The 25,654-nt window shown below is 46.0% G+C and overlaps 2 protein-coding genes across 4 annotated transcripts in view; one reads left to right on the top strand and one right to left on the bottom strand.

The window, feature by feature from the left end:
• mRpS17 (mitochondrial ribosomal protein S17) overlaps positions 1–25,654 on the top strand; it is a 196,905-nt gene that overhangs the window by 112,886 nt on the left and 58,365 nt on the right. The window contains exon 1 of one of the 2 annotated variants that reach the window (XM_076620198.1): positions 25,353–25,380. The exons of the other annotated variant lie outside the window; for it this stretch is intronic. Within the exon in view, the coding sequence (XP_076476313.1) occupies positions 25,368–25,380 (13 nt within the window). The 5' untranslated portion in view covers positions 25,353–25,367. Of the gene's footprint in view, positions 1–25,352; positions 25,381–25,654 lie in introns of those variants that run through there. 2 annotated transcript variants of the gene reach the window in all.
• tei (irregular chiasm C-roughest protein teiresias) overlaps positions 1–25,654 on the bottom strand; it is a 321,318-nt gene that overhangs the window by 239,437 nt on the left and 56,227 nt on the right. The window lies entirely within an intron of this gene.

The raw sequence follows: 25,654 nt of genomic DNA, 5'->3' as shown, positions 1-25,654 counted from the left end.
GTTACGGAATCAACGACAGAGGGCGCGGAAAGAGGAGAACGAATGGAAAAGCAAGAAAAAAGAGAAACAAAAAAAAAATGGTTGAAAAAAAAACTAGAACGATCGCTGCAAGCTGTTGGCACAGGCCCCATGCACGCTGCAACGTGCACGTATGTGTGTATAGATTATCTAAATGGATCGTTCCTATGTGCCGGTACACGGCCGCGCATCCTACCCTGGTTCTTTTAGCTCGTTGCTTTTAATGACGACGTTACGAGTGGCTTCGGTGCTCGCCATTATTCGAATAATTTACGGCAAATGTTTATCTAAGATAATTGTCCGAGCAAAGTCTCCTCGATAGTACACAGGTAGGTATCCAGGTAACAGGCTTGTTCGTTTACATAATAAATTATTTATCGTAAACGAGGATGTAACTGGGCATCGATGTTTGCCGAAAGCTAGCCGATCGAACGACCCTTTCGACGAAACTATACATTTGGGTTAAAAATTATTCGCTACGTGTAACAATCTGCTTTACATAGTTGCACGTTTCGTTAGCCGTGACGTAATTGGGGAAAAAATATCTCTGACGATTCGTTGGAATAACCGATAACGTTTCAACGACTTTTCTGGCTTATGTACGCGCTGCAACGTTTGGACGCAACGAAAAGCGAAACAATTCTTTTTAAAAAAAATGAAACCATCGAACGCACGCAAGCGATGTATCGGTACCGCCACTGACTAGCCAAATAAAATTGCGCAAAACTGTTACGAGCCCTTCAAATTTGCCCGCGGCATCTGAAATTCAACGGTGTCTTTGGCATTTGTCAACCGGCATGGCAAAGAAAACCGATCTGCTTGGGACTCTGCATTGGTTTAGAACGGAACGCGCGATGAACGAGATCGAATCGGGTATACAGCGTATCAAAGGAAACGCGATCGAAAAACGAAGACCGAAAGAGAATTAATATCTCGTTGCGTTTGCCGTTCGATTCTGACTCGGAGACAATGCGCACGTGGGGAACGGACCTACAGGATTATTTATCTTGAACCAGGGAAATTTCTATGTGCAACGTCAAACGCACTCGCAAACGCTGACCCGTTTACATTGTCGTAAAATCAATTCCTCGCTCGGCGCACGTAATAACATTATACCAACCACGACTGAGTTGATCTTTTATTAAAATATCGTCGAAATGGCAGGGTCGAGTAAATAGACGAGGATTATTAAAGCACGTTTGGTCTGGCAAGTCAGTTAATAGCACGCGATTGTGAAATCCATCGGCGAACTCGAACTCGACCGGATCGTAATATCGATGATAAGATAACCGAAGCTATCTCTGGCGTTTCAATTTTCTAATTCTCTGAAACGCCGATTGAAAGTTCCCTGCGAAAGCAAAGCTATTCGTCACCGCGTATCTACCATTATCACGAACCCTTCGATCGACTCTTGGATATCCACGACCAATTTATCACTATATCGCTATCACGGTATCGGCAACGGTAAAAAGTCGAATCTATCGGCAAGAAGGCGATTCTCTGTTAGCTTGCAGCGAGCGATGTTTCAAGATGCAATAACGAAAACAGCTAGACGCGACTGAAATCTAAGAAGATCAATGCCGCCCATCGGTTTTACTCGTTGTCGCTTCGAGATATAAAAGTCAAGGTTCGCTTAAACTTGCATCGCGTCTGCCATGAATCAGTCCTTTGCCATAAATAAAGAACGATAACTTCCGCGCAGGAAGCTTATGTAACCGTCGTACAAGCTTCGTGCTCGACGACGAGACATCTTATCGAGACATTCTCGTATCCTGATAGTCCTTGTTACCAACTACTCGTTTCCTTTTTCTTCCTATGAAAACCAATATCGTTTTGCGCGGTGTTCTCTGCGATGCTCCTTCCGCGTGATCTCGATAACGACAACGATAAAATTCCCCTATACGATCCGCATTAACCGAACCATCTTGCTGCACATCGAACGATTGCAGCGAGAACTTCTTAATCCATCGTGTTACGACCGTTCGCGGAGAGACGCGGTCGCGAGGAAAACGCGTCAGCGAGAGGCGTAAATTCTCGCTACGATTCGGTGAATCGACGCCGCGAAGTAGTCGTTCCCCTGTTTCGGTTAAGATAACAGAGGTGGTTAAATGAATATGACACAGCAGAGTAAGTTATATTTCACCAACTATTTATATTTATTCCAACAACTTATAACGAAGACAGTTACGCTGGTGCGTATGTACGAGATGAGTGAGTGACTGATCTGCGGGTGTGTATACCCGGTTGAAGGATGTTGACCGTTCGAAGGATGAAAAAAACAGTACTGTCTTGGGAGACGATGCTGTCTCGGAGGAAAGCTAAGGATGGGTGTGTCTAGCGCACGGGACCATCGGATTTGTTGGTGACGATTTTAGTCAGGAGAGTGAGGGAATAGGCTTCGTTGTTAATTGGTTAAACGAAGGGTCTTAACCGCCCTCGAAAGAAAGCGGTTAGTGGGAGGAAAGTTGCAGCGTACGTGAGAAAAACTAACTTTCCCTTATCCAGCCGTGGTAGACAATAGTCTTTGGAAATTCTTCGGAAATAGACGTTTGTTTGGTTTGAAGGACCTTTACTAGGAAATCTATGAGATTTATGGAAGGTACTTGAGGCTATTGAGGGTACGCAGTGAGTATCCGAAGACATCTGGTTGCCATCTTGCCCGCGGTGTGTGGCCTGGGCTAGGTAGAGTGTTACGCGACGTAACACATCGTGTCAATGAAAAGTCGAACGATCCACGCGGCAAAGGGTTCATAGACCCATCGCACCTGTACGCTTCTTCGCGTTTTCACCTGCCATCTGATTTAACAGAAACGATTCTCTAAATCGCTGCTGCGTCCAGCGACAGTGTAACACGTGCTGCGGTAAAGTTGCTGTTGAGTATTTTTTAACATATCGGCCGAGCGTCACGCGTTCGCCCAACGAAACGGACAAAGCAGACGTGTTTTACGTAGCCACGCGGAAAGTAACGATCGTCCGTCGCTGTATTCGGCAATTTCGCGTACGTTCCGCGCGACCCAGCACCACTAGCCGCGTGTATACGCTGGCTAGCGTGCAACAGCAAGGTGCCAGCTCGGTGTATCGCTGAAAGTACGAAAATTCATTGGAAATTCCCGTGACGCGTTGCAGCATGCGGCATGTTTTCGAGCGTGACGATAGCTCGGGCAGAATCGACTTGGCCAGGAGCGCAATACACGCGCGACAGCCAACGCGGGGAATTAACTAAAGCGCGGGATGAAACAAAATGATCGTCGTCAGGGTGGATAGAAAAAAAAAAAGAGAGAGAAAGAGAGGTAGAATGAGAACGGCGAGTGAAAATGAGAGAGAGGAACGGGTGGAACGATTTCGCGAGGCGAAAAACTTGGCCACCTGCGAAAACGAAGATGCTTACGGTTAAAGGAACGACCGGCCGTTTCAGCTAATCGCGTCGAGGCGATACCAATACGTTTCCCCTGAAAACTTCTTATCGCCGCGAACGATGTTTCCTTCTACCGTTTCCATATATCTTACGTAGACGAAATGTACTCGTCGACACACTGCGCAGGATAAAGCAGGATAAAGGTTAATGCAGACTGTAGCCCGGTGTGTACGATTTACCTCGTTGTTAAAAACAAAAAGGAGTACAAAGAAGAGAGAAGAGGAAAGAGACAAATGGAAGGAGAAAGAAAATAGCGAGTGAAAAAGAGCGAGGAATCGAAAGGAAAGGAAGAAAGATGGTGATCCGAGAAAAAGCAGTGTAAAGAAAGAAGGGGAGAAGATAAAGGGAAAAAAAGAAAAGAGGAAGGAAAAAAAGAAGAAAAGAGAAGAATACGAAGGCAGAAAGAGGAAAGAACGAGAAGGGAGAAAGAAACGGAGCAAGGGAAAGCAAAAAAATAGGACGTCGTTGGAAATAATCTTCTTTTTCAAGATTCGTCCATCGAAAATTAACGAAATGATTTTCGGATCAAATTCGAACGCTCGATCCGAAGAAACGAACGAGCACATTGCGAGCGGATCCTACTAAAAATTAAATCGACGCTTAAAACGAAGCACGGCCGCGGATATCGCTGCTAATGAATATGCAAGAGGGCACGGGCTTTTCATAAGCATTCCAGGACCCGGGGATTTCAAACGGTGCTGTCCGGTCGGCGCGCGCCTTGCACGCGATAGTAAATCGTTAAACTAAAATTTAATCTCCCGATACACGTGTGCTCCGTCCTCCGTGCGGACAGTATGCGGCAAATCTCAGTGAAACAGCCGTCGTGTACGTCGTCTAAAGAAAAATTTATAGCTCCAGCTGCGACGCTTTCTGTTCACGGGATTTAATCGCGAATTCCCGATGACCGATCCGTTCGAATAGACGACGATTAATCGCGCCATCCTGACATCGTTTACGGAAATTACTCGATTTCAATTCGACGAGTAATTGCAAAATTACCACCCGCTTGTAAACCTAAAATGTATAAATCCGTCGGATAAATTGGTACGAACTGTTGGAAATTTTCGTTGTAATTTCTTGAAAACAGGAACGCCGGTGAATAAAAAGAAACGAAACGCTTTATACCGCGATAAATACAGTGGTATGTACGATACGAGACGTTGAAAAGCTACGTCGATCGATACTTAAGTGGTAACGAAACTGAGAAATTGGCAAAAATTGAGTTGATCGGTTTGCCATCTAAAAGGCTCGTATACTCGTGCATATAAAACACTCGATGTTTGCTTAACTTTAGACAGTGATTACGAAGAAACTAGAACTTTCGCGTGTTTTCTATAACGTAGCCCGATTGGGTCCACGAGTCGAACGATTGTCTTTGTCTTGAATAGTTTGCAAGACAAATATTCCGAGTTCCATCGTATATCGACGAATCTTCCCGATGATCATTTTCCAGTAACGTTTTCTCCGTCTCGACGAAACGTGTCGTCCGTCATGGGCAAAAACTGGAACGATCTGGTGCTGGCTGTGTTGAAGGCGAAAGGAAGGCGAGAGGAAGGGAAAAATCGCTCGGGAGCTCGGAGCCGTGTCGACAACTGCGTTACGCGATCAATGGGAAAAACAATGGGACGAAGGAGTTGGCCAGAGGGAAGCGGACCGACTTAGTCGGCTACGTTGGCTGGCACGGGAATTTTTTTCTCCTCGGCACCGTTCACATCGACGACGCGTCGTCGGTTACGATTCCGCGACGAGTCTACTCACGGGGCGAATGTCAAATCGTTACGCGAAACTTTGCCATTGCAACAGGATTACCTCTAGCCCCTGTTCCCAGCCGGGCAAGTCGAAAGCTGTGTTAGACGAACGGAATATAAATGAGCGTAACCCGAAGACGAACTGGATCGATCGCGTGCACGTGATAAGGCGGGGCGAAGACGCAACGAGACAGCTTCCTTCGAGGTTCTTCAAGCCCGAGAACACGTGCGGAACATTTCAAGCGGCGATTTTGATATCGAGGATCTGCCGCAAAATTCGATACGAGTCCACTATCCTTCCTCTCGACTCTGTATATCTGTGCGTCTGTGTGTGCATATATGTACACGTATACGTTTGTACGTGCGTATACGCGAACGTAGACGCGAAACGAGCACGCCAGTGTACACGAGATCGAACCGTGACATTATCGAGGACGTCGGGGATTCCTTTTACAATCCCGCCTGCTTTCGACCATCAATTTTTGATCGGCGGTGTATTCATCAAGGATGGCTTCGATAGGACGCGAAATCTGCAGAGAATAAAGATTTTCTGCGCTCGATGCAACTTTCGAGAGCACGTAGAAGGCAGAGGGAAAGGGGTGGGGATAGAAGGTGGGCGGGAATGGGTGAACAGAAAGATCGAAGAGGGATTAATATCACGCATCGTTTAGATCGTATTTTCTGAGAATAAGTGGAACGTACGGGCAGTGTCCGTTTCGTTTGACCTATCTTCCAACCTGCAGTTCTTCGTTCGCTACGTTCGTTCGTTCCATTGCCCGTTTGGCCGCACATCCGCGTACAACAGCCCACCCCAAAGCTGCGAACAAAGCAACGCCGCAATATCGTACGTGATTTAAGAAAAGTTTTCTCCGAAATTGTTTTTGTCATAACCTTTTGGAGTGGTTCCAGCGGAGCGCGGTGCCTAAGATAAGAATTTTCCTCGCAGTTGCTCGCTGTCACCAGACAGCCAATATCCAGAATAGAGGGCAAAGACAAAGAACGAAATCGAAGCAGCCGATAGGAAAGCGGGCGAAGGAGACAAAGAAGGTGATTAAAGGCATTCGACGTACATTCGTGTACTCGTTTCAACGTTCTTCCTCTTCGAGTAACGAACGACTTAGTCCGATTCGAAACAACGAACGATCCTTCGTTCCGCGTCTCTCCCTTTAGTAGCCTCGTCGCGTTAACATACCGCGTGACAACTCCATGTTTTTCAATTAAGGAGAGAAAAAGAATTTAGCTTTGGCGACAGCGGAACGGTCCAGGAACGCTGTACGAGTTTTAATTGGAAAAATAAAGAACAGTCTCGCCTCGGATCCATTTATTTACAAATTCTCGCTGCTCGAAAGTTTTAAGCTTTCGAGCCGGTCACAGCCATTATCGTCGCGACGCGATAAGGGAGAAAAATTAATTTCAAAGCACGTGGAGGAGCACATTCTCGTAGAGTAGACGTCTAAATGTTTAAGAGGGGACCCGTCAACGTTGTAGAAGTCATTGAGACAGCACCGTTGAAGGGTATGCCGTTAATTAATGATTCGAATCTCATTTATCATTACGGTCAGGTCTCTGGAACGAGCAACTGTCTGGCATTACAGCGTTCTTCTGCACCCTACTTCCTATACTTTCGTCTTCTTCCTTCTCCTTAGAAAACTATACACCAGATACACCGGAGCCTCCGTTCGCTGCTACTGCCTTTCTTCCGCACCATCTTTCCTTCCTCTCACCTTTCTTTAATTAAATAACTTCAAGACACTATCCGTTACTTCATCTACCCACTCGACCGTTCGTCCGCCAGCAGTCTACTTTTCAGGTCTGAACACGGGATGCCCATTAAGGTGAATTCAGGGAATTCGATATTCCCGATATCCGGTTGCTTATCCCCCTAAACCGCCGTTTCCTCCTGTTTCTCGGATTTTCGCGAGAAACAGCTTCCCGTTTCTACCTTCTTGGAAAAAAGGAACAGAATCCGAAGACGGCTACGCGTTCATCCTCCGCGTCGAATTTCTTTTTTTCTTCTTTTTTGCGAAAACGTTTGTTCGCTCGCCCCTTCGTTCGTTCGCGCCAAACGAACAAAAACGTTCGCCCGTTCGCTATAAAAATTCGGTCCGAGCGATCCGTCGGCAAACTCATCAGCAACGATCGAAGAAGCATTTTTACACCGTTCATAGAGCGTTCGGATGTTCGGTTGGACGAGCAATCGTTAAACAACGGAAAAATATTTTCTACGCTTTAATTTTAACTGGAAGCGAAAGAAGAAGGAAGATTCGCTGGCTCGTTTGGTCCAAGCGCATCTATTCCCCCTATTTCCTACGTTCGTTTATTCGTTCGTCTATTTGCTGGAGAGCAAATGATCCGATCGGTAACGATTGATTGATACGAGCTCGTTGATATTTCGACGCGATACATTTACGCGTATAACGTGCCATGATAGGTTGATACATCGGTCGGTATGCATGGCACGGCACGGCAAATATAGCAGCGATGTTCGACGCGAATTCCCCGCGATTCCACACGGTTTTTCAACTTGTTATTTATTGCGACGCCAGTTGTTTTCCTTGCCTGGCTTCCTGGACTGTACGATGTCCTCGATATTCCGGAAAGGAGATTCGGAATCACGATGAAACGTGACGGATGATAGTGGAAGGAAGGAAGAAACGAAGGGAGAATCGAGACGAAGGGGAAGCCCATTGTCGGTATATCGCCGGAGCTGTCTTGTCAGCCCATCCATTATTCAAGTCGCGCGACTTACGGGTGCACCATACCATGCTATGCCACACACGAGTTCTCATTAATTCTTCTTTATATGTTTGCTTAATACCGGCAATCCTTCCAGCGGATTGCACCTCGTTCAACTTGCGCGACACGTCATGCCAAAAAGCTCGAACGATCAACATCGTTGACCTCGATATCGATCTTTGAGAATCTTTTTTATAAATTGTAAATTGCCGAGAATTACGCTTTCAACATAGGATAGATCGTTCTCGTTCGAAGTCTTTGCAATTTCAATTTCGCGTCGAAGAAGAACTAACGTCATACCGCGATAGACGCGTCGATTACACGCTGTCATCGGCAACGAAACCATCGAAGATCATACTCGTTAATCTGGCTTGTTAAGGCTTCTAAATTTTAATATTATCGTTTATTGTTAACACTTGATCGTTCAGAAATTAGACGATCTAAAACGGAGTCGATGGGTTTAATTTCTGTGTTACTGGATGGAGTTTCGCGCGTATTAAGCGATATCCAGACGCTTGGGCAAATGAAGAGCGGAACTATCCTCTAACTAGCTAGCAGGGCGCGGTCAAATCGACACACCTCGTTCTTTCAGCCTATTACGTCTCATTAAACGTGATAATTGTAACATACGACGTGTCAGCCAATTTTCCTCCGCTTGCAACAACACAAAACTACAATTTAAAAAACTAATAAGTATTACAAACGACGATAAGAGACGAAAACGCGATAAACGATGTTAAAATTCAACGCTCAGTTCCATAGTGCCGATATTATCTTCCCGTTTAGTCGTCTCTTGAAATAATGAAAATACGAACTGATACTTAAGAAGCATAAATGAATGGACGCGTAATTTTCAAGATGCCTCTTCTAAGAAGATCGAGACTAACTCGAGCGAACAGATCGTTAAAACGACCTAGATCGACAGTCTATGTATCGATTCCGTAGATGCTACCAATAGTCTCCGGATGCAGCGCTGAAAGCTGGAAATTTGGTCGCAATAGCGTGTACGAGAGAAATTCCATTGCAGCGAAGTCGATCGGGGCGCATACTTTCGTCGGACGAGGAATTTTGAAAGGCGACGCGATTCCACGGCACACACGCTCTCCGCCACGAAACCGCTTTCTACATGCGGCAACAACACGCACGGAACACAGTATCTATAGCGAAATCAATGATCGACGGGGCTGATGTACATTGGACATCGAGTTGCATAACCACAATCGAAATTTCGAACCGTCCGCATCGATGCGGAGGACCGCGGATCCCGTGAATTTCCGCGCGACCGGCATTCGAAACGAGAATCCGCGAGAATATCATATTTTAGCTGGGAGAACCCGACGCTGATTCGGCCAAAGTCCGAACCAGACACGCTATCGGCATCTATACACACGATTCTCATCCATAGAATGCGGCATTCGAAGTCTTGGATTATTTTTGGTCGTTCTACGATTTTCTACTATTTGTTTCTACGTTATTTCTACGTTGTTTCTACGAGAATTTCATTCTCGGTGCCGTTTTAACGCGAAAGACGAAAAACAAAGCGTTGCTCGTCGAGTAAAAAGTTACTCGAATCCTTAGAAACGCGTGGTTGGAAATTTATAAGACTTCAATGACGAATCATCGACTTTGAACATTTTCGTATTCACAGTAACGATAAATATCGATAAATGGATGATTTAAAAATGTTCAGAATTCTAGACACGTCTTGAACGAACAAACTGTAAGTGGCTGGACGATAAAAAGAACGACCATCGTAGAGAAGATGGAAAGCGTGACGGCTATACGAGGATACTCGATAAATTAGCGGAGGGCACGCAGCTGCAAGAATACATTTGTTTCGTTAATACATCGGGTCGGGTTGCAATTAATAAATGATACCGGTTTCTTATCCGCGCTGAAACTATATCATCCATTGTACACCTCTCTTCCATCCATCGTCTTAATTACCGCGCTGTCGTGCCGCGTCCCCCACGTGTCCCCCAGCACCTAGCAAGCTTCGTCGCGAGAACTAGATCGTGCGGATTAAGTCGTCAACGAGTTACGCATGGCCTTTAGCGAATCGCGAATTTCGAGAGCTGTAGGCTAAAGAGCTTGGAAGAGCCACGACCAGGATAAATAGAAGGCAGTGTCTTTCCAGTAGCAAAAAGCGAAGCTACCGTAGAAACGTTCCAAGGTTTTGCTCCGAGAACATGCAGTCCCTGTTCTGGTAAAAAATCCAATCGATACGGCCTCTGTATTCCTTGGATAGTATCGAAGAAGCTTTTTGTGTAATTATTCCGCCGGATATCGTATAGTTTCACGGTTCTTCTACGTAATCGAGTGTCTGTCATTTTCTAAGCGTTCGAGATCGGTATCGATAACACACGAGAGGTAATTAGGTTAACTCGGTCCATTGGAAAGTAATGGAGGGTGCGTTGCGGCATTGTTTTCCACTTGGTTCGTAGATTGGATGTCGATCGAAAGAGTTATTAAAGATATTGCATAGCGAAGAATGGAAAGAATGGTTTAAGAAGTAGCCACGATTTTCTGGTTCGTCTTCGGGTTATAAATATCGTTGGAAAGAAGTTGATCGCGTTACTTATGTTTTTCTCGGGCTTCTTACTCGGCCGCGTTGCCTGGGCTCTCCGTTGACGATATATCAAGCGCAAAAAGTTCGTGACAAGCTGAAAGGGGAATCGCATTTCCGTCGACAATAGCGCGCCGAACGCGATTCATTTCTCCATCAATATGATTGGATAGTTGATCCTGATGGATGATCAGCATCCGTCACTCCTCTCGGTCGGCTATACTTGATTCACTTTCCGCCTGATCGGCGAAGAAATGCAAATTTGTCAATGATACGACACCGACAGATTCCACGTTACACCGTGGCCGTGGTATCATCCGGTAAGCTGTGTCCCGTTGCCAAAAAAAAAAAAAAAACGAATCTGTTCCTCGAACGTTCTCGTTCATCGAAGCAATTGCGATTCCATGCAAAATGTAATTTATTTCGTTCATTACGAAAGGGAATGATCCCGCGAAACGAGATGATCTGTTCGTCCGATCGGAATTACGATCGTGGAAACAGCGAAGCGGGACGAACTCGATGGACGTTATAACAGCCGCCGATCGACCGGTCCGACTCTCGCCGCGCTTTTTAATATTAATTCACGGTGCGCCGTGCTAATTTATTCCCACGAGGCTTTGATCGCTTCGCGCGCAAATGACCAGCCACGGCACGCCTACGTTTCGCATACGTGCGTATGCAGCTGCCATCCATAATACTCGTCCATACACGCGAGGCCCCGTTTGCAACGTTAGTTTTCGCTAATGTCTGTCCTTTGATAAATTCCGCACTGTGAAACACATCCGGAATTCAGTAGCCTGCGCCATGTGCACGCGTTCCTCGTTCCAGCCGCGCTACTAATTTTCCTCCTTCCTTCCTCGGCCCGTCATCGGCCCTCGTTCCTCCGTCTCTCCTCCTCTCTCTCTCTCTCCCTATCTCTCTCTCTCTCTCTCACACACAGGCCCTCTCTTTTTCTCGATAGTCATTATTATAACCGAGAGCACGTTAAAACGCTTCCCCATTTAATTCCTGTACGTAGCTCGCGGATGGAAATTTCTTAATTAACGATTAGTAATTGGAGCCACTTCTTTGGCCAATCTCTCGTCAATTTTTCTCCGGCTTAATTAACTTTCCTTTCAGCTCTATGTCGGCTCTCCTGCGATTGAAGAACGGCGGGGGACGAAGAGAAAAAGGGAGAGCCGGGCGCGGTGAGACGGAGAATGGCGGTCGCTTAACGCGTTTCGATATGCATGTCTCGCGCGTTCTGAACGACTACGCTGGGACGAGTCGTCCTTGTGCTTAACAACTTCGAATATGTTGACTCTAAGTTGACTCGCCGTTGCTACTTTACCGGTGCGGCGCGACGCTGGCATAAGCCGAGCTCGAAGGGCAAATATAAACGTGTGCACCGAGTGCACAGGTCGAAGGTGAGAGGGAAAGATGGCCAGGGTAGGGGGCTTGGAAGGGAACGTTACTTCGTTAGCAGTTACGTCATAGCTTGCGTAACACGGCTAATCGCTTCCAGGTTTACGCGCTTATTACGAGGGTAGAGCAGGTCGCTTGTGAGGGTGAATCGATGTAAAGCTCGGACTACGCCAACCGATAAATCAGTTCACTAAATTGAAGCGCGTGTTACGTAAAATATCGACAAGCCGGTCGAACCGTAATCCACGCGCGCTTTTATCCACGAAGAAATCGATACGTCGATTTCTTCTCTCCAAAATCCAACGTCGACCATACACGATGGACCATCGCCGTTGAAAAGTTTATGGCGATCGTATCTTTGGAAATCGTAGGAGGAGAGGATTTTCGACCTGACTCGTTCGACGTATTTAGAATCACCTTATAAAATACGAATTCGTGGTAATTTAAATCGCGAACTCGATACCACAGTTCTAGCTACAACTTTTAGTACAACGTGTATAGGACTTTCCTATATAGAGGGTGAAAAATTGTTTCGTCATAGCCTCTGACAGTGTCGTTGAAGTTTCTAAAGAATGCCAGATGTCGAGTCATTCGGTCCTTTCGTTAACTCGTGTTCTTCTTCTTCGTTGCCACAAATTCTAAACGTAGATCGCGATCATTTGCTCCGAGTAAAATACCTACGAGAAGGACGCGCAACCCGATATGAAACTGCTGTATTTTTACGATAAGCCTGAAGGCAGTACGACGCGTAAACTACGCAAGAAATAATTGAAAAGCGTTTCATCGTGCGCAAAACTCTCGCGTCTGCGATACGTAACCTGACCGGCTGTCACTCCTGTTGCGATTCCGACGACAGCAATTCGCAGCGACGAATTTCATGAAATCCACCGTTGCGTTGTCGTCGCACACAATTCACACGATAACGAAAGCCCTGTTCGTGCGACAAAAACCATTTCGCTCTGTTTCCTTCGATTCCACGAGGGAAAAAACCAACCCCCAATCGTCCATGCAAATCCCAATCGTCCTGGATTCTAGCAACTTGCAGCACGAAAGCTCGAATGCAACAGGCTTAAAACGCCTTGAAAGCGGGCTCGATCAACGACGACGAACGAAACGTGGTCGATTAAAGCTCGAAGGATAGCGTCGTTCGGTTCCATCCGAGACGAAGACATCGCGTCCACGCGATCACCAACCGAACATCCTCCCTCTTTCTCTGCCTGCTTGCCTCCCTCTCTCTGTCCGGTGGATCCACGAGCTTATTCGCGATAATGGCGCGTCGTAACGATATTTCACGGTGACCCTATATCAAGCGAAACTGCATATGCAAGTACGATCGTAGATAACGAGCCACGGCTTTGTCCGGACCCTGTCACGTGTGCGGCTCTGATTTTGAGAAGCGTGTGAACGCCGGAAATTACGCCAACCCGGTTGTATACGCGACGTCGATCTCACGGCACTGATAAGCCGTTTTTCACGAGCCGACTTCAATCTAAATTACAGACAACACTCGGTATCGATCCGAGCCTCGGTGACTTCCCCTCGCGGAGTGCTCATCGAATACGATTTCGCGGCGTAACCGGCACACCAGTTAACCTACTTTCGTTAAATTTCGCGCCGTGTCTGTCATCTCGCTCTAATCGAGCCAGCCGTTGTTGCGAGCGTAGGAAAGCGCGATAGTTGCGAATAGAAACCGACCGGGTAGAAATGCCACGGGTTAATAATTCGGTAGCGTCTGCCCGTTTGGTCGTAGAATCTGGACGCGCTTCGACCGTAAACCGGACCAGACGATCTCGTTGTTTTCGACAACGTACATTTTCATATATTTTCGAAGATCGAGGTTTTTTCGGCGATCTGACGGATCTTGCAGACACGAGATCGCCCTGAATCGATCACTGTAATTATATTAGTAGACTCAAACGTTTCTTCAGTCATTACGATTAGACTGCGAACGTAGGAAATTCGAATGTCAGAAATATACAAATGGACGTGACATCGTAAGACGCGAAATACATAAAACATCCAAAATACGTTATAAATTTACGTCGATATTCGCACGTCGATCCTACTAATAAAGAGTCTGTCGTTGAAAAATTAGCATGTTAATGATTTAGTGTAATTCGACCATACGTATTTTTGTTCCCAATAGGTAAACGTAAAAAAAAAGAACTCGTCGATTAAGCGCAAACGGTCAACGAATTTCATAATACATGGAAGAACGCGCTATCCTTTGGTTAGAGAGGCGCAATAGCGGTGCTGCTTGTTGTTACGAAAATGGCTTAAGCCGGCGTTAATTAAGGGAGGCTTTAGCTCGTACTGACTATAATCACCCGCGGCAGGCGTCGCCATGGTGACTACAGAATGCGTAGGAAATAGCTACGGGATGAGAAAACGAACGAACCCAAGAAAGGGATAGGAGCGTGTGGTGTACGACTGTTTTTGCACTACAGCCGCGGGATTGTCGGTCATTTATTACCAGAATTCCCGGAAAACGATACAAACCAGAGTTCTCTACGATAAATAAATCGATAAGCTAAATAATTTTCTAAAGAAGCTTTGTTTCAGTCGTTTAAGCTTCAACGTCTTAACGTTCGATCTTGCACTTAATGATAATAATAATTGCACGAAATAATCGTTGTTGTATATCACGAGACATCGTTGATCTTTGGTATAGCAGCGAAAGGATGAGATTTAACGAGAAGAAACATCAAAAACGAAGAGTTTCGCTGATCTTGCTAAAGTAACTGAAAACGTTTGTAACGACGTGTTTGAAAGAAAAATCGAATTCGCGTTAGCTGGATATATTCGAAATTACAGGAAATTGTATCGCGTACGTATGTTTTACAATTAAAGAATCTGTCGTCGAGGTAACTAATTGTCGAGAGAGTTTGAAAGTAGCGAGTCGAAACTTTCTACGAGATACGGTCGCAAACAATCAAACGTTCGCAACGTATTTAACTACGGTAGCTAAATGTACTTTGTGCTGTACTCGAAGTAAAGTTAAAGATTAATGAATACGGTGGAAGAAGAAACTGTAAGCTTCCCGAGATTACGAAAAATAAACAACGTTCCGGTCTAACGTTCACGTAACCTCTTTAAATCAAAAAACGAACATTCTCCGTTCTTAAAAATGATACCGAAAGAAAAACCCTGTTTCCTTCTTAATTCTCGAACAATCGGATAAGAATTAATAGTGGAACAGCCAGCACGATTCTTTCAAATAGCGCGGCTCGACAATGGAAACTCGGCTGTGACGTCGTTCGCGTACACAACTCACGGCGAATTTCGCGATGAGAAGCTGAATTCGCCAAGTCGTCGCTTAAGAGGAAATCGGATCGCGAAGCACGCGCTCGTAAAATAAGACGTTAGAACGATATTGCATACGTGTAACCCGATTATCAAGAGAACGGAGAAATGGTAAACCGATTTCACACCGATGAACGCGAATAATTAGTCGAAGCAACTTACACAAGTCGAAAGTTACGATTATGTTCCATGGATTTCTCCGAATCCAGATCCCTTTGTCCCGACCAAATCGAAGTTAGAACCGACGGAATATTCCACGATACACGTTCATACTCGCGACAGAATGAAAAATTATATAAAGTAAATTTTATCCATAACTGTGATTAAACGTAAATTGGCTTTCGAATCTTAACTACGGAGCATTAAACTCTCGCTAAGACAATAGAGCTTGGTACGAAAGGAAGATACTAGGTATTACTTGCACCAAGAATATTTACTAAGAAAGTAATTTTAGAAGAACACCGTCTCTGAGTTAATGAATTCGAAAGTACGAGAACGTCGCAGGAATTCAACTTTCCTAATTGAATTCGCTTTATTCGCAGTTACCCTTCAACGTCTATTCGACGATATTATCCTCATCGGCTGTCAACGCGTGCACGTTCCCAGAAACCAATAAGCGCCTGAAATGCAAATAATGCCTGTCAACCCGATAGAACTCGACGAGACACGAAAAACTCCGTCCTTGATCGTGCCGAAATAATTGAGCATCGGTCGACATTATCGGCTGGCCGTTAGAATAGAGAGGATCGAATGGAGGATGGTTACACGGAGGGAAGCCGATTAATGCAAATGTCTAACCTATTGTGGTGTATGGCATAGGCCGAACTAACCGGGGAGAATGATCGGTGCGTGGCGGGGTAGTAGGTAGAGTACGCTACATGGTTGGATAAGGAAGGAAGACGGAAGATACGGAATAATAGAGAGAGAAAGGAAAATAGAATAGATAGATAGAGAGAGAGAGAGAGAGAGAGAGAGAGTTGAAACAGGCGACAGAGAGGCAAGGGGTTAGAGAGGTCTATTCTGAATTACCCTGGACCAAACTGGACCTGCTCCACGACGGCTCGACCGCAACGCTTCAATTTAGAATGCTAATCAGCCAACCCGCCCTTCAATCCCCTTCTCTCCGCTCCGTGTCTCTCGTTTCTCGTACCGACAGTTTAATGTCTATACGTGTATCCGTCCCTTAATCCGCCGTCAGTTTTGGAGTCTGGGACCAACTATCTTTCACAGAAAGCCAGTAGCAGTATGTCAATGTCTGCCGGTTCAAGACTGCTCTCATCGTCGAGGGATTCCTCGGCACGACAACGCGGCGCTATGTTCTTCGAGGCTACGAGAGAGAACCGAGACCAGGAGTGGGTGATATGGGAAGACGATCACAGTGCTAGAAGAGAATGTGGTGGGGCGCAGAGGAGGATGAAGAGAAATCCTTGCATCGTCGAGGATGCACCGTGTGCGAGCTTCCTTTGATCCTGTGACGGAAGGACGAGTACCATCGAGCATCGTCTCAAGGACCATTCGGTTACGGCCGAGTTCCTTCAGGCCGATCCTTCGAAGCACAAAAAGATGTGTGGGAATGACAGCGATGCGATCTCTTGTCCGATACTCTGTACTCTCTCTCTCTCTCGCTACAGATATCGCATAAACGCTGCGATGAAAAATCGAAATCGCGACTGCTCTGCCGGACGATCACACACGAGCGTATGTACGAAAGAGCGTGTCGTTGCACGGGAGGACGTACCGAAACTCAAAGTTGTATGATTTATTTGATCTTCAAAGTAAGAAAGATGGTCGCGAATTTATATCGAGAGAATTTAAACGCAACGCTTCGCCAGTTGCCGGCAAGTTTAGGAAACTCGTCCGACACATCTGTGCTTTAGCGAGTAGTTACCGCGAAGAAGAAGCGTGAAGGTCGTACATTGAAATCCGTACGATTAATTCTGTCCCCTTAATGAGAACCGAGACCTACCTTTTCACTTTTCACCCTTCTTTCTCCGTCGCCCATCTTCCACCACCCCCTTTCGCTTCGAGAAGACGACCGGGCAAATCTCCATACTTGGAGCGTCTCTGTTTGAGAAGCGACGACCGGAAGACGGAATTTCAATTAAACATTTATCTCTCGGAAAAGTCGGCGCGAGACGCCTTGCGTAACTTGGGTCGCGCAACCCACCTGAACCTATCGAATCGTTTATTTATTCACCGATAGAAACATCTGTCCGTAGAACGGAGGGCCGTGTCACGATATATACCCTCCGGTGCTCTGTAATTGGTGGACTTGTTAATTATCTGATAACGACGATTCCGCTCCCGTGATCAGTCGAAAGATTTCACCGGCGAACAACGCGCCCGCCCTCGCACACACGCGCCCACACCGTGGCGAAAACAACAAAGCGAATAATTAATGCAACGAACGCAGCCCTGCAACTCTTGTACCGGTCTAATTTGCATTTACAAGACAGACACACGTTGTAGCGTATCAACACTTTGATTAACAAAAGTCGACGTCCGAACGTGACGAGCGGCCTCGCAAAAGAATGCGGTTAATTAACAGCGGGATTCCAGGGAGTTGGGAGGAAAAAAGCTAAAGCGCGTGTTCACAAAAACCCCCGGGCGGCTTTGATCGAGTCCAGGTATCCCGTTTGATCTTCACGAGATACGACCGAAGCAACGAAGTATATAATTTATGATTTTGTTGGAACGTTTATGGCGTTCCCGGAATGAAACGCACGGATTTGTCGCGACCGCGAGAAGCACGGTGCACCGTTGCCGAACTGGCTGCGATATTACGCGTAACGAACGCTCGGCTGAATGCATAATGCGTGATATCACGGCGAACAACGTCGACAAAAGTGCGGACGAAACAACGATAGGTAAATCCAGAAACGTACACGGCTTAACTTTTTGATACAGTTTTCGTCCGTAAGCGTTGCAAAGAACGTTCGGATGCAAGAAGGTTGCGTAGAAAGTTTGTAGCATATCTGAAAATTGACGTTAAGTTCTATCGTAGATTTGCTGAAAAAGGTTGAAAAGTCTTCGCCTTAAACCGAAAAACGTTGAACCTTGACTGGGACGTTCTACCGTACCCCGTACGCTGTATTCATCGTGCGATCTCTATACGTTTTCTATAGTGGGAAAACTGAATACGCCAGAAGCTGGCAAACGCACCTAGAAAGAGTTCGCTACCAAATAAGAGGAAATTTTTCGGAAAACCAATCACGAAGCTATCCGATAGATGGAAAAAATTCGCTGAGAAAAAATATTGCGTAGAATGCTGATTCCATAAAAATACGTGCATTGGCTTCGGATTTTTCTCGAATTTCGCTACGAACTTTCCGAGCAACCCGTACTAGTGACTTTTCGGAAGTTGAGTTCGAAGCTGAAACGAATCGTCGCGTGTATCCATACACGTATATACGTACGTATGTATGTATGTAAGTGGAAAGCTGATAAACGAAACGAAGCGACGTTTGCTCGACCAAATTCAATGATCGACTAATTTCTAAGTTCGACGATTGCATTCGTGGATAATAACAAACTACATTCGGCAAATTCAGACGGCATTCTACCTACGGCTAGTTCGATGCACGAACAAAGACTATAATTTGGAAAATTTCGTTAGTCCGTGTACGTTCGAACGCGTTCACCATCGCGGATTCATCGTCCGTGTGTTACCGTGTGTTAACTGGACGCGATCTGAACATCGGCAGTTGGCCGGAATAAAATGGTGCCGTTGCGTTGGAAAGTATGCGTGCACAGCTGAATCGGCGTGTAATTAAAATTTAATCGCGCAACCTGCCGCGAATATGTGGCTTACGCGCTTGTTGCGCGACCGTGTAATTTGCACGATCGACAGGTGGCGATGACTATTTCAAATCTGCCAAGCGGAACTACAGTGATTGCAAACATGGTCACGTTCTTGCCCGGAGCTATATATCAATCCAGAAAGACGTGCTAATCACGACCCGTCCTCGTTCGCGACAACCGCGATCCCGTCGCTCTTGCAGCTTCCAATTTTCATTCAAATGCACCAGCTGTGCTCCGTGCACGTTTCGTACAGCCGGATGTGCCCACGGAATAAAGCTTAATATTTTGACGTTGCCTGGTGCCGGTGAAACGCGCCGGAATGTGTCCACAGAGGCATCGCCGGTAAGCTGACAGGTAATACATATTCTGTCCGCTTTGATTAAATCGAAAGAATTGTTCCCCACCCGATTTCAAATTTCTCGTTTCTATCGGGTTTTTAATCCGACCGCTGCCAAACCGTGCGTATTCCCATCGGTCTTGTTATACTCCGCGAGCATCTGTAGCGCGTACTAATCGAACGATGGATAAAGTCTTGGTCGCGTGCACAAAGTCCAAGCGTTGTTCCACTCGCGCATACGTATAGAGAAACATATCCCGAGCGAAGCATCTCTGAAACTACAAAACGCGTATGCTACTGTTTCATCCGCGATGTTTAATGTTCCGTGAGTCTGTATACGAGCCGGGAACAATAGTTGCCTCGAACGAGTAGCAACAAGAAACGAGAAAAATAAAGGGCGGGAAGGGTGGGAACGACTGCGCGAAAGAACAGAGAAAGAAGAAAGAGAAACATCGAACCGACGGGATTCGGAGCAGAAACAAGTGCGCGGCGGAGGAATCGGTGCACGGTGTAGCCCGGCGCGTGCATGAATTACGGGAATACGTATTCAAAGCCAGTCCACTCGGAATGACCGCTCGAAATTCAGAAATTCAAGAGCAGCAGCACGCTATCGGTCGGACACCGTCTCTCTCTTCCGCGCTGTGCCGCGCCACGCGAACTCTGTGTGCTCGTGGTTCCTACTTCCGTTGGTACGGACACATTTGATATACGGGTCGGTGTATGCATCACACGGTAGTGGTGCGGGGGCGTATATAGATTACCGAAGGTGCGAGAGAGGCACAATAGAGTGTAATCAACGCCGAGAGCGGCGCGGCGCGGCGCTGTCCGCGTTAATATTAAATCGCGGCTCCTGCGGTTGTCTCGAGTGCTTATCTCGGATCTTCCTCCGCCTCTTCGTCATATAGTTGCCGACATCGGTGGCTGTTGATACCCTCTCGAGCCACCAACCACCCTAAACTCGCCCTATCGTATACCTATACCTTGCGCTAACTTTCTCTTCTTCTCTCCTCTCTCTCTCTCTCTCTCTCTCTCTCTCTCTCTCTCTCCATCCATATCTCGTCTCCGGTATACCATGGGCAAGGGCGAATTAGGAAGAGGGAACGATGGAACAATGGAGAAACGAGAGGATGATAAACCAGGCGATGCGTAAAAGAATAATAAAGAGACAGGAGAAAGGGTGGATGATAAAGGAAATCCAAAGTAAGTGACAAAGAGGAGGAAGAGAAGAACGATGGTCCAGAGTGAAAAATCTTCGATATTGCACGTTTGGGACACCGACTACCAGGATCCTGTATGATTTTACCATCGATTCTCTCTACCCGACACTCGTGCCCCTTATTTCTAACCCCATCCTCCTAACAGGGACTTCTCAACCCCTGCATCGTCCTCCCTGTCTTCTATCTTCTCGCAAAGCCACGACGCCGCGACACCGCGATACCATCTCGAGCCTCTGCTTACAGATTATCTGAACCGCTTACCATCCAGAGAGGATAATCGAGCCAGTTTATAGCGAGCTTCCGTGGTCGTTTAATAGAGTCCACGCGGTTGATGATCACCGCCGTTCCGTGAATGGCTGCCGCTTTATTGCGCGCCACTTTTTTCGATCGCCACGACCAAGGCGTCTCGATCTTTAACTCGCGCTTGCGGCGTATGACAATTTCTGTGGTACGAGATTCCAAGTAACATCGCTGCGAGAGCAATATCACAGATAGAAAGCATTCATAGATAGAAAGGCCCACAAAATAAGTCCAATCGCGTAGCTCGCGGCACTTTTTATCGACAAATTCGACCAAGTCGAACTCTAGAATTGCTGTCTCGAAGAAAACCTATTCTACCTGGTAGAAAAAGAAAAGAAGGGCCAATTCTCCCCTTCAAGCTGGATCATCGTGTCCATGGTTCTTCAAACTCTGGTTTGATCGCTACGGATTGCTTCTGACTAGTCAGAAAATACGACTATTGGCGTTAATGATACAAGAGACATTATCGCAAGCCTTTATCGCAAACATCACGACATAGAAGGTAATACGATGGAGCAGCTGGAAGATTCGTATAGCGTTAATCGTGACGGGTCGAACAACGACATCGTTCGTAATTAAATCTTGTAACTCGGTCGCGCGGCACAACCACCGGACAAGCTCGACGCGACATGACTTCGCGCATTGTTGGAACTTTAACGATATTTGTTGCGCGAAATTGGCGCAAACGCAACGCGTAATTAGAAATCGATACGCGTAGCCGTGAATTACGTTAAGCGGGAAACGATGAACGCCCCCCGGAGCCTTAACAACGATCGTTCAGTGTCATGTAACGGCTGACAAGTAGGTCAGCCGGTTCTCGCGTATCGCGGCTGACGACACAACGCCAGTCGATCGAGTGAATTTTTAGTTGAATTTTTATGCGGCCACTCGCCACCGTATTCCATTTTACTATCTCGTCGCTACAAAAATGGATAGCAATTCGCAGTTTCGAGTTTTGCTGCGCGACATACTTTATACGACCTCTAACGACGACAAACAGACGCGTTTTCAACGGCAGTAGATTTTGGAGACGCGTTCGGCGCAGCGTATATTCGAGGAGACGCGTTCTTTCATAGAACGTCTTGCCTTGCATTTCCGAGCGTGTAGTAACGAGAATTCTCGTACTTCCTTTTCAGAATGCCATTATGTCACCCTTTCGTGGAGGACAGTTCTTTCCGATGCTATATGGTGGTTTAAAAGAGCGACGATTACAAAATCAAAATCGTAAAAGTTTTTACGACAAAACCGTAACGCGAGTTATGGAACGGCGCCAGCGTGACGATGTAATCGCGATGTTTAAAGAATAGTTGGTAACGTTGCAGGAAACGATGAAATTCCACTTAATAACCTCGCGTCTTCCGTTTCGTGCGTTACTGGTAGCATCGTTATACCGCGCGATTATTATCTCTCGCGTTCTGACAAAAATGTGTCTGCTTTCATCAGAACTCGCGAAGGGAATCGAGCAGCTCCGTTGGTACGTAATAACCGTATTCATTGTTGGGTGTTCGTAGTCGAGAACACCCCGTGTTATCTTGGATAACGTCAGTTTTCGTTATCTCTGAAGATGGCTGGCGCCGTTAGAGGGAAGAAGATGATTCGCTCGAAGGGGGAAGAAAATTTAATTTCTCTTGATACGCCCACCTTGTGTCTCGCCCAAGCTTTCGAAATATCTCGACTGGATCCGACTCTACCACGCTGATACGTATCGAGCAAAGATCTACCGAACTCTGTCGCTTCTCCCAGTTTCCCAATTATTTAATCGCTCCTTCGAAATAACCTTGCGTCGCTGTTAGCGATGTTCGCGGTAGAAAGTTACGCGAAAGACGGTTTAAAAGTGAGAAAACTCGACTGGAATTGATTGTTTAAATCTGCTGGAAGTAGCAGATTTAAACAATTTACGACGATACATTTTTGAGAATTTGTACCGCGCTTCTTCTTATCGCGTTACATATTTTTTGTAGTTTTAAGCCTTTCGTTGCTCTTAGCCAACTCATAGTTCTGGCGTCGAAGAAGCTACGTTAGAAGGCGCGTTAAAATTTCCATCAAACAAGATCGCATCGACGCAGTTTATCGATGCGCTCAAACGTAATGCGCAACCGAGCCAACTACGCGAGCTCCTTGGAATTTTCGGTTTCCTTACAACGACCACGCGTCGACTTCCTCGCTACCGCCAAGTACGACTACAGAATGCAACGTGTTACTGGATGCTACACGACCATACGCCGAATCGAAAGTCGTCGAGATTCCTCTTTCGTTCGCTCGTACCATATATACAAGATAGGTTTCGCTATCCAGAAGTAATATCAAAGTTCAAAGCAAGGTGGCGGAATTGCTAAGCGAGCACAAGGCCTCGCGCTATTCCGTCGCTATCTGAACGTGATATTGCAACTGTATCCCGTGTACATGTGCTGTCGCTACTGTATTTTAATACGGATTCCTCCTACCCCCGTCTCCACCATTTTTCCTATTTTTTTTTTCTTTCTCTCTATTCGTTTGCCTTTAAGCATTCCCGGTACGTGACAATAACGATGGTGCAGCGAGTCGAAACCGTTCTTGCTGATTAAAATTCTGACGCTCTGAAAAATACATTATAATTGCACCTTAATTGCGACACGCGAGTTTGAATGGAAGCGAAAGAGAGAGAGAGAGAGAGAAACAGATGATGAAATACCATTCCGTCGCAGTGTTTCGTTTGAACTCTTCGTTCAAGATGTTGTTTCGAGTACAAATATACGGCGGAAAGGGACAAAAAGGAGTTGTTTTAAGAAAAGCAACGACATCGCCGGTTAGATGGGTATCGTGTAAAGCGCTGGGATTTAACGCGAACGCGTAATTCCTTCTCGTGTAAAATTTCCAGGAATAATCCGTGGACAGAAGGGCTATTTTAGCTGGCGTGTGTGGCCTTTGTGTGCTAGAATTTCGTTTGGCATCGAATTTCGTTTTCGAGCGCTTACCAGTCGGCTCCGGTATTGGTCGGACGTCTCTCAGTCAAGAGCGTTTTGGTGTTCTCGTCACGCTTTAAGCCTGTGCCTTATCGCCATAAATCCATGTGGCAAATGGCCGAGAAGCGGTTCGAATAGGGATTTCTTTCATACGTTTTTTCTCGCAGCCCATTTTACAAAACTAATCTACACGATTCGGTTCGTACGTATGTAGCTAGTAAAAACGTTCTCTGATATTAGATTTGGGAAGGAACAAGCTTCTCGTATAACTCGGATACGCTGAAACCGCTGAATAAATTGGAAAAATCTAATAATCTTTGAAGTATCTTCTCTCTGAGCTTGGCCAACGTGTCCAACGTTAACATCGAGACATCGCCCGACACCTTCGAACGTTATTAACGCGATCTCTAGCAAACATGATAAACAGCCATTGATAATACTCGATGAACGCGTAATCGTGGATCCCGTTAAACCCAAATCAAACTATCTCTTACGGTATTAAGATATGTAATAGCATAGCCACAACTTCAAACCCCATTAGAGCTCGCAAACGTAACCGAAACCGCACCGCTACCGATTAACGTCGATCGACGATGTTTCGCGATCGCGAATAACCGCCACCGCGTGTGATTTCTTTCTCTGATCGTGCATTTCTTTTAGATCGGATACTCGTATTAGACGCACAGCTCGTCGTACAATAGGCGAACAATAGTAGGAACGACCATATGACAATTCGTTGCGTGGGATTGAACAACTTCGATGGAAGTTTCGTGAAACGGACGAGCCTCTTAGACGCGTAACCGCTTACAAATGCTTAAAGCAGCTGCTCCGGGGAACTTCGCCCGACACCGGGAAACAAACTGACGTGCTGACTGAACATTAGAAACTCAGCCAAGCAATCAACATTTCCGAGATACTCTTACAACTACGACGATTAATGCACGCATTCGGGGAATTCCATATACAGATGTAGCCGCGAACGTAATCGCGTTAATTCGCGCAGCAAATGTAACTCATCCCAGGAGAGCGAATTTCCACGCACGGCATTCAATTACGCCCGCCACGATGGCTCCCTGCACCGATCAACATTCCCTAAATTTGTATAAGCGTGGAAAAAGATAGAATTTCGATTCGCCGTTGGTAATTTCATTCTTCGATTCCAGCTTTTTCGTTCCAGTCTTCTAATTTCCTTTCTCCTTTATTCTTCTCTTTCTCCGTTTTATGTGCCGCGCGAGAACTTTTCTAACGTTCTTAAAAACGTTAAAGAATCCGTTGCGTGAAAAGTAAGATAGCTTGTTGCCTTCTTTTCGTTCAAAAAAAAAAAAAGAAAATAAGAGGAAAGAAAGTTTCACAGCGCTCTGCTTTTTCCGCCTGTTTTTTTATACATACCGCGGCGACGTACGACCACCTGAGTAGAGAACTTGAGTGTATAATTCTTTCACAGCTCGCAAGGGAAGAAGGAGCGCGATTCGTGACACAGTCGGCCCACCATAAACAAGAATCAGTGACATATGGATACCATAGACGAACAACGGACCGACCGATGCACGCACCTCTGTTGGTGACAGCGAGAAGTGCAGATGGAATTATTGGGTAGGAAACGCCCACGATATTATAAGCGGATGATGTTTACCGTTCTATCTCTCTGGAGTTTATCGCTTCCTGTCGCGTATTCGGATTATCCCGTGTTTCATCTACCACAAAAAAAAGAGAAACTTTTTCAAAAAATGATCTCGTGGCAAAAAGAAATTTTATATTTTATCGCCGTACTTTGGCACTTTAGAACTTTCGACCATGTCGATTCATCTTCGCTAGATCGCTTTGTTTCCGATCAACTATAACGGTAGCGTGCTCCGTATGGAAGGTT

Source organism: Bombus vancouverensis, chromosome 7 (assembly GCF_051014615.1).
Source record: "Bombus vancouverensis nearcticus chromosome 7, iyBomVanc1_principal, whole genome shotgun sequence".
Classification (NCBI taxonomy): domain Eukaryota; kingdom Metazoa; phylum Arthropoda; class Insecta; order Hymenoptera; family Apidae; genus Bombus; species Bombus vancouverensis.
This window is presented reverse-complemented; position numbering and strand designations above follow the sequence as displayed.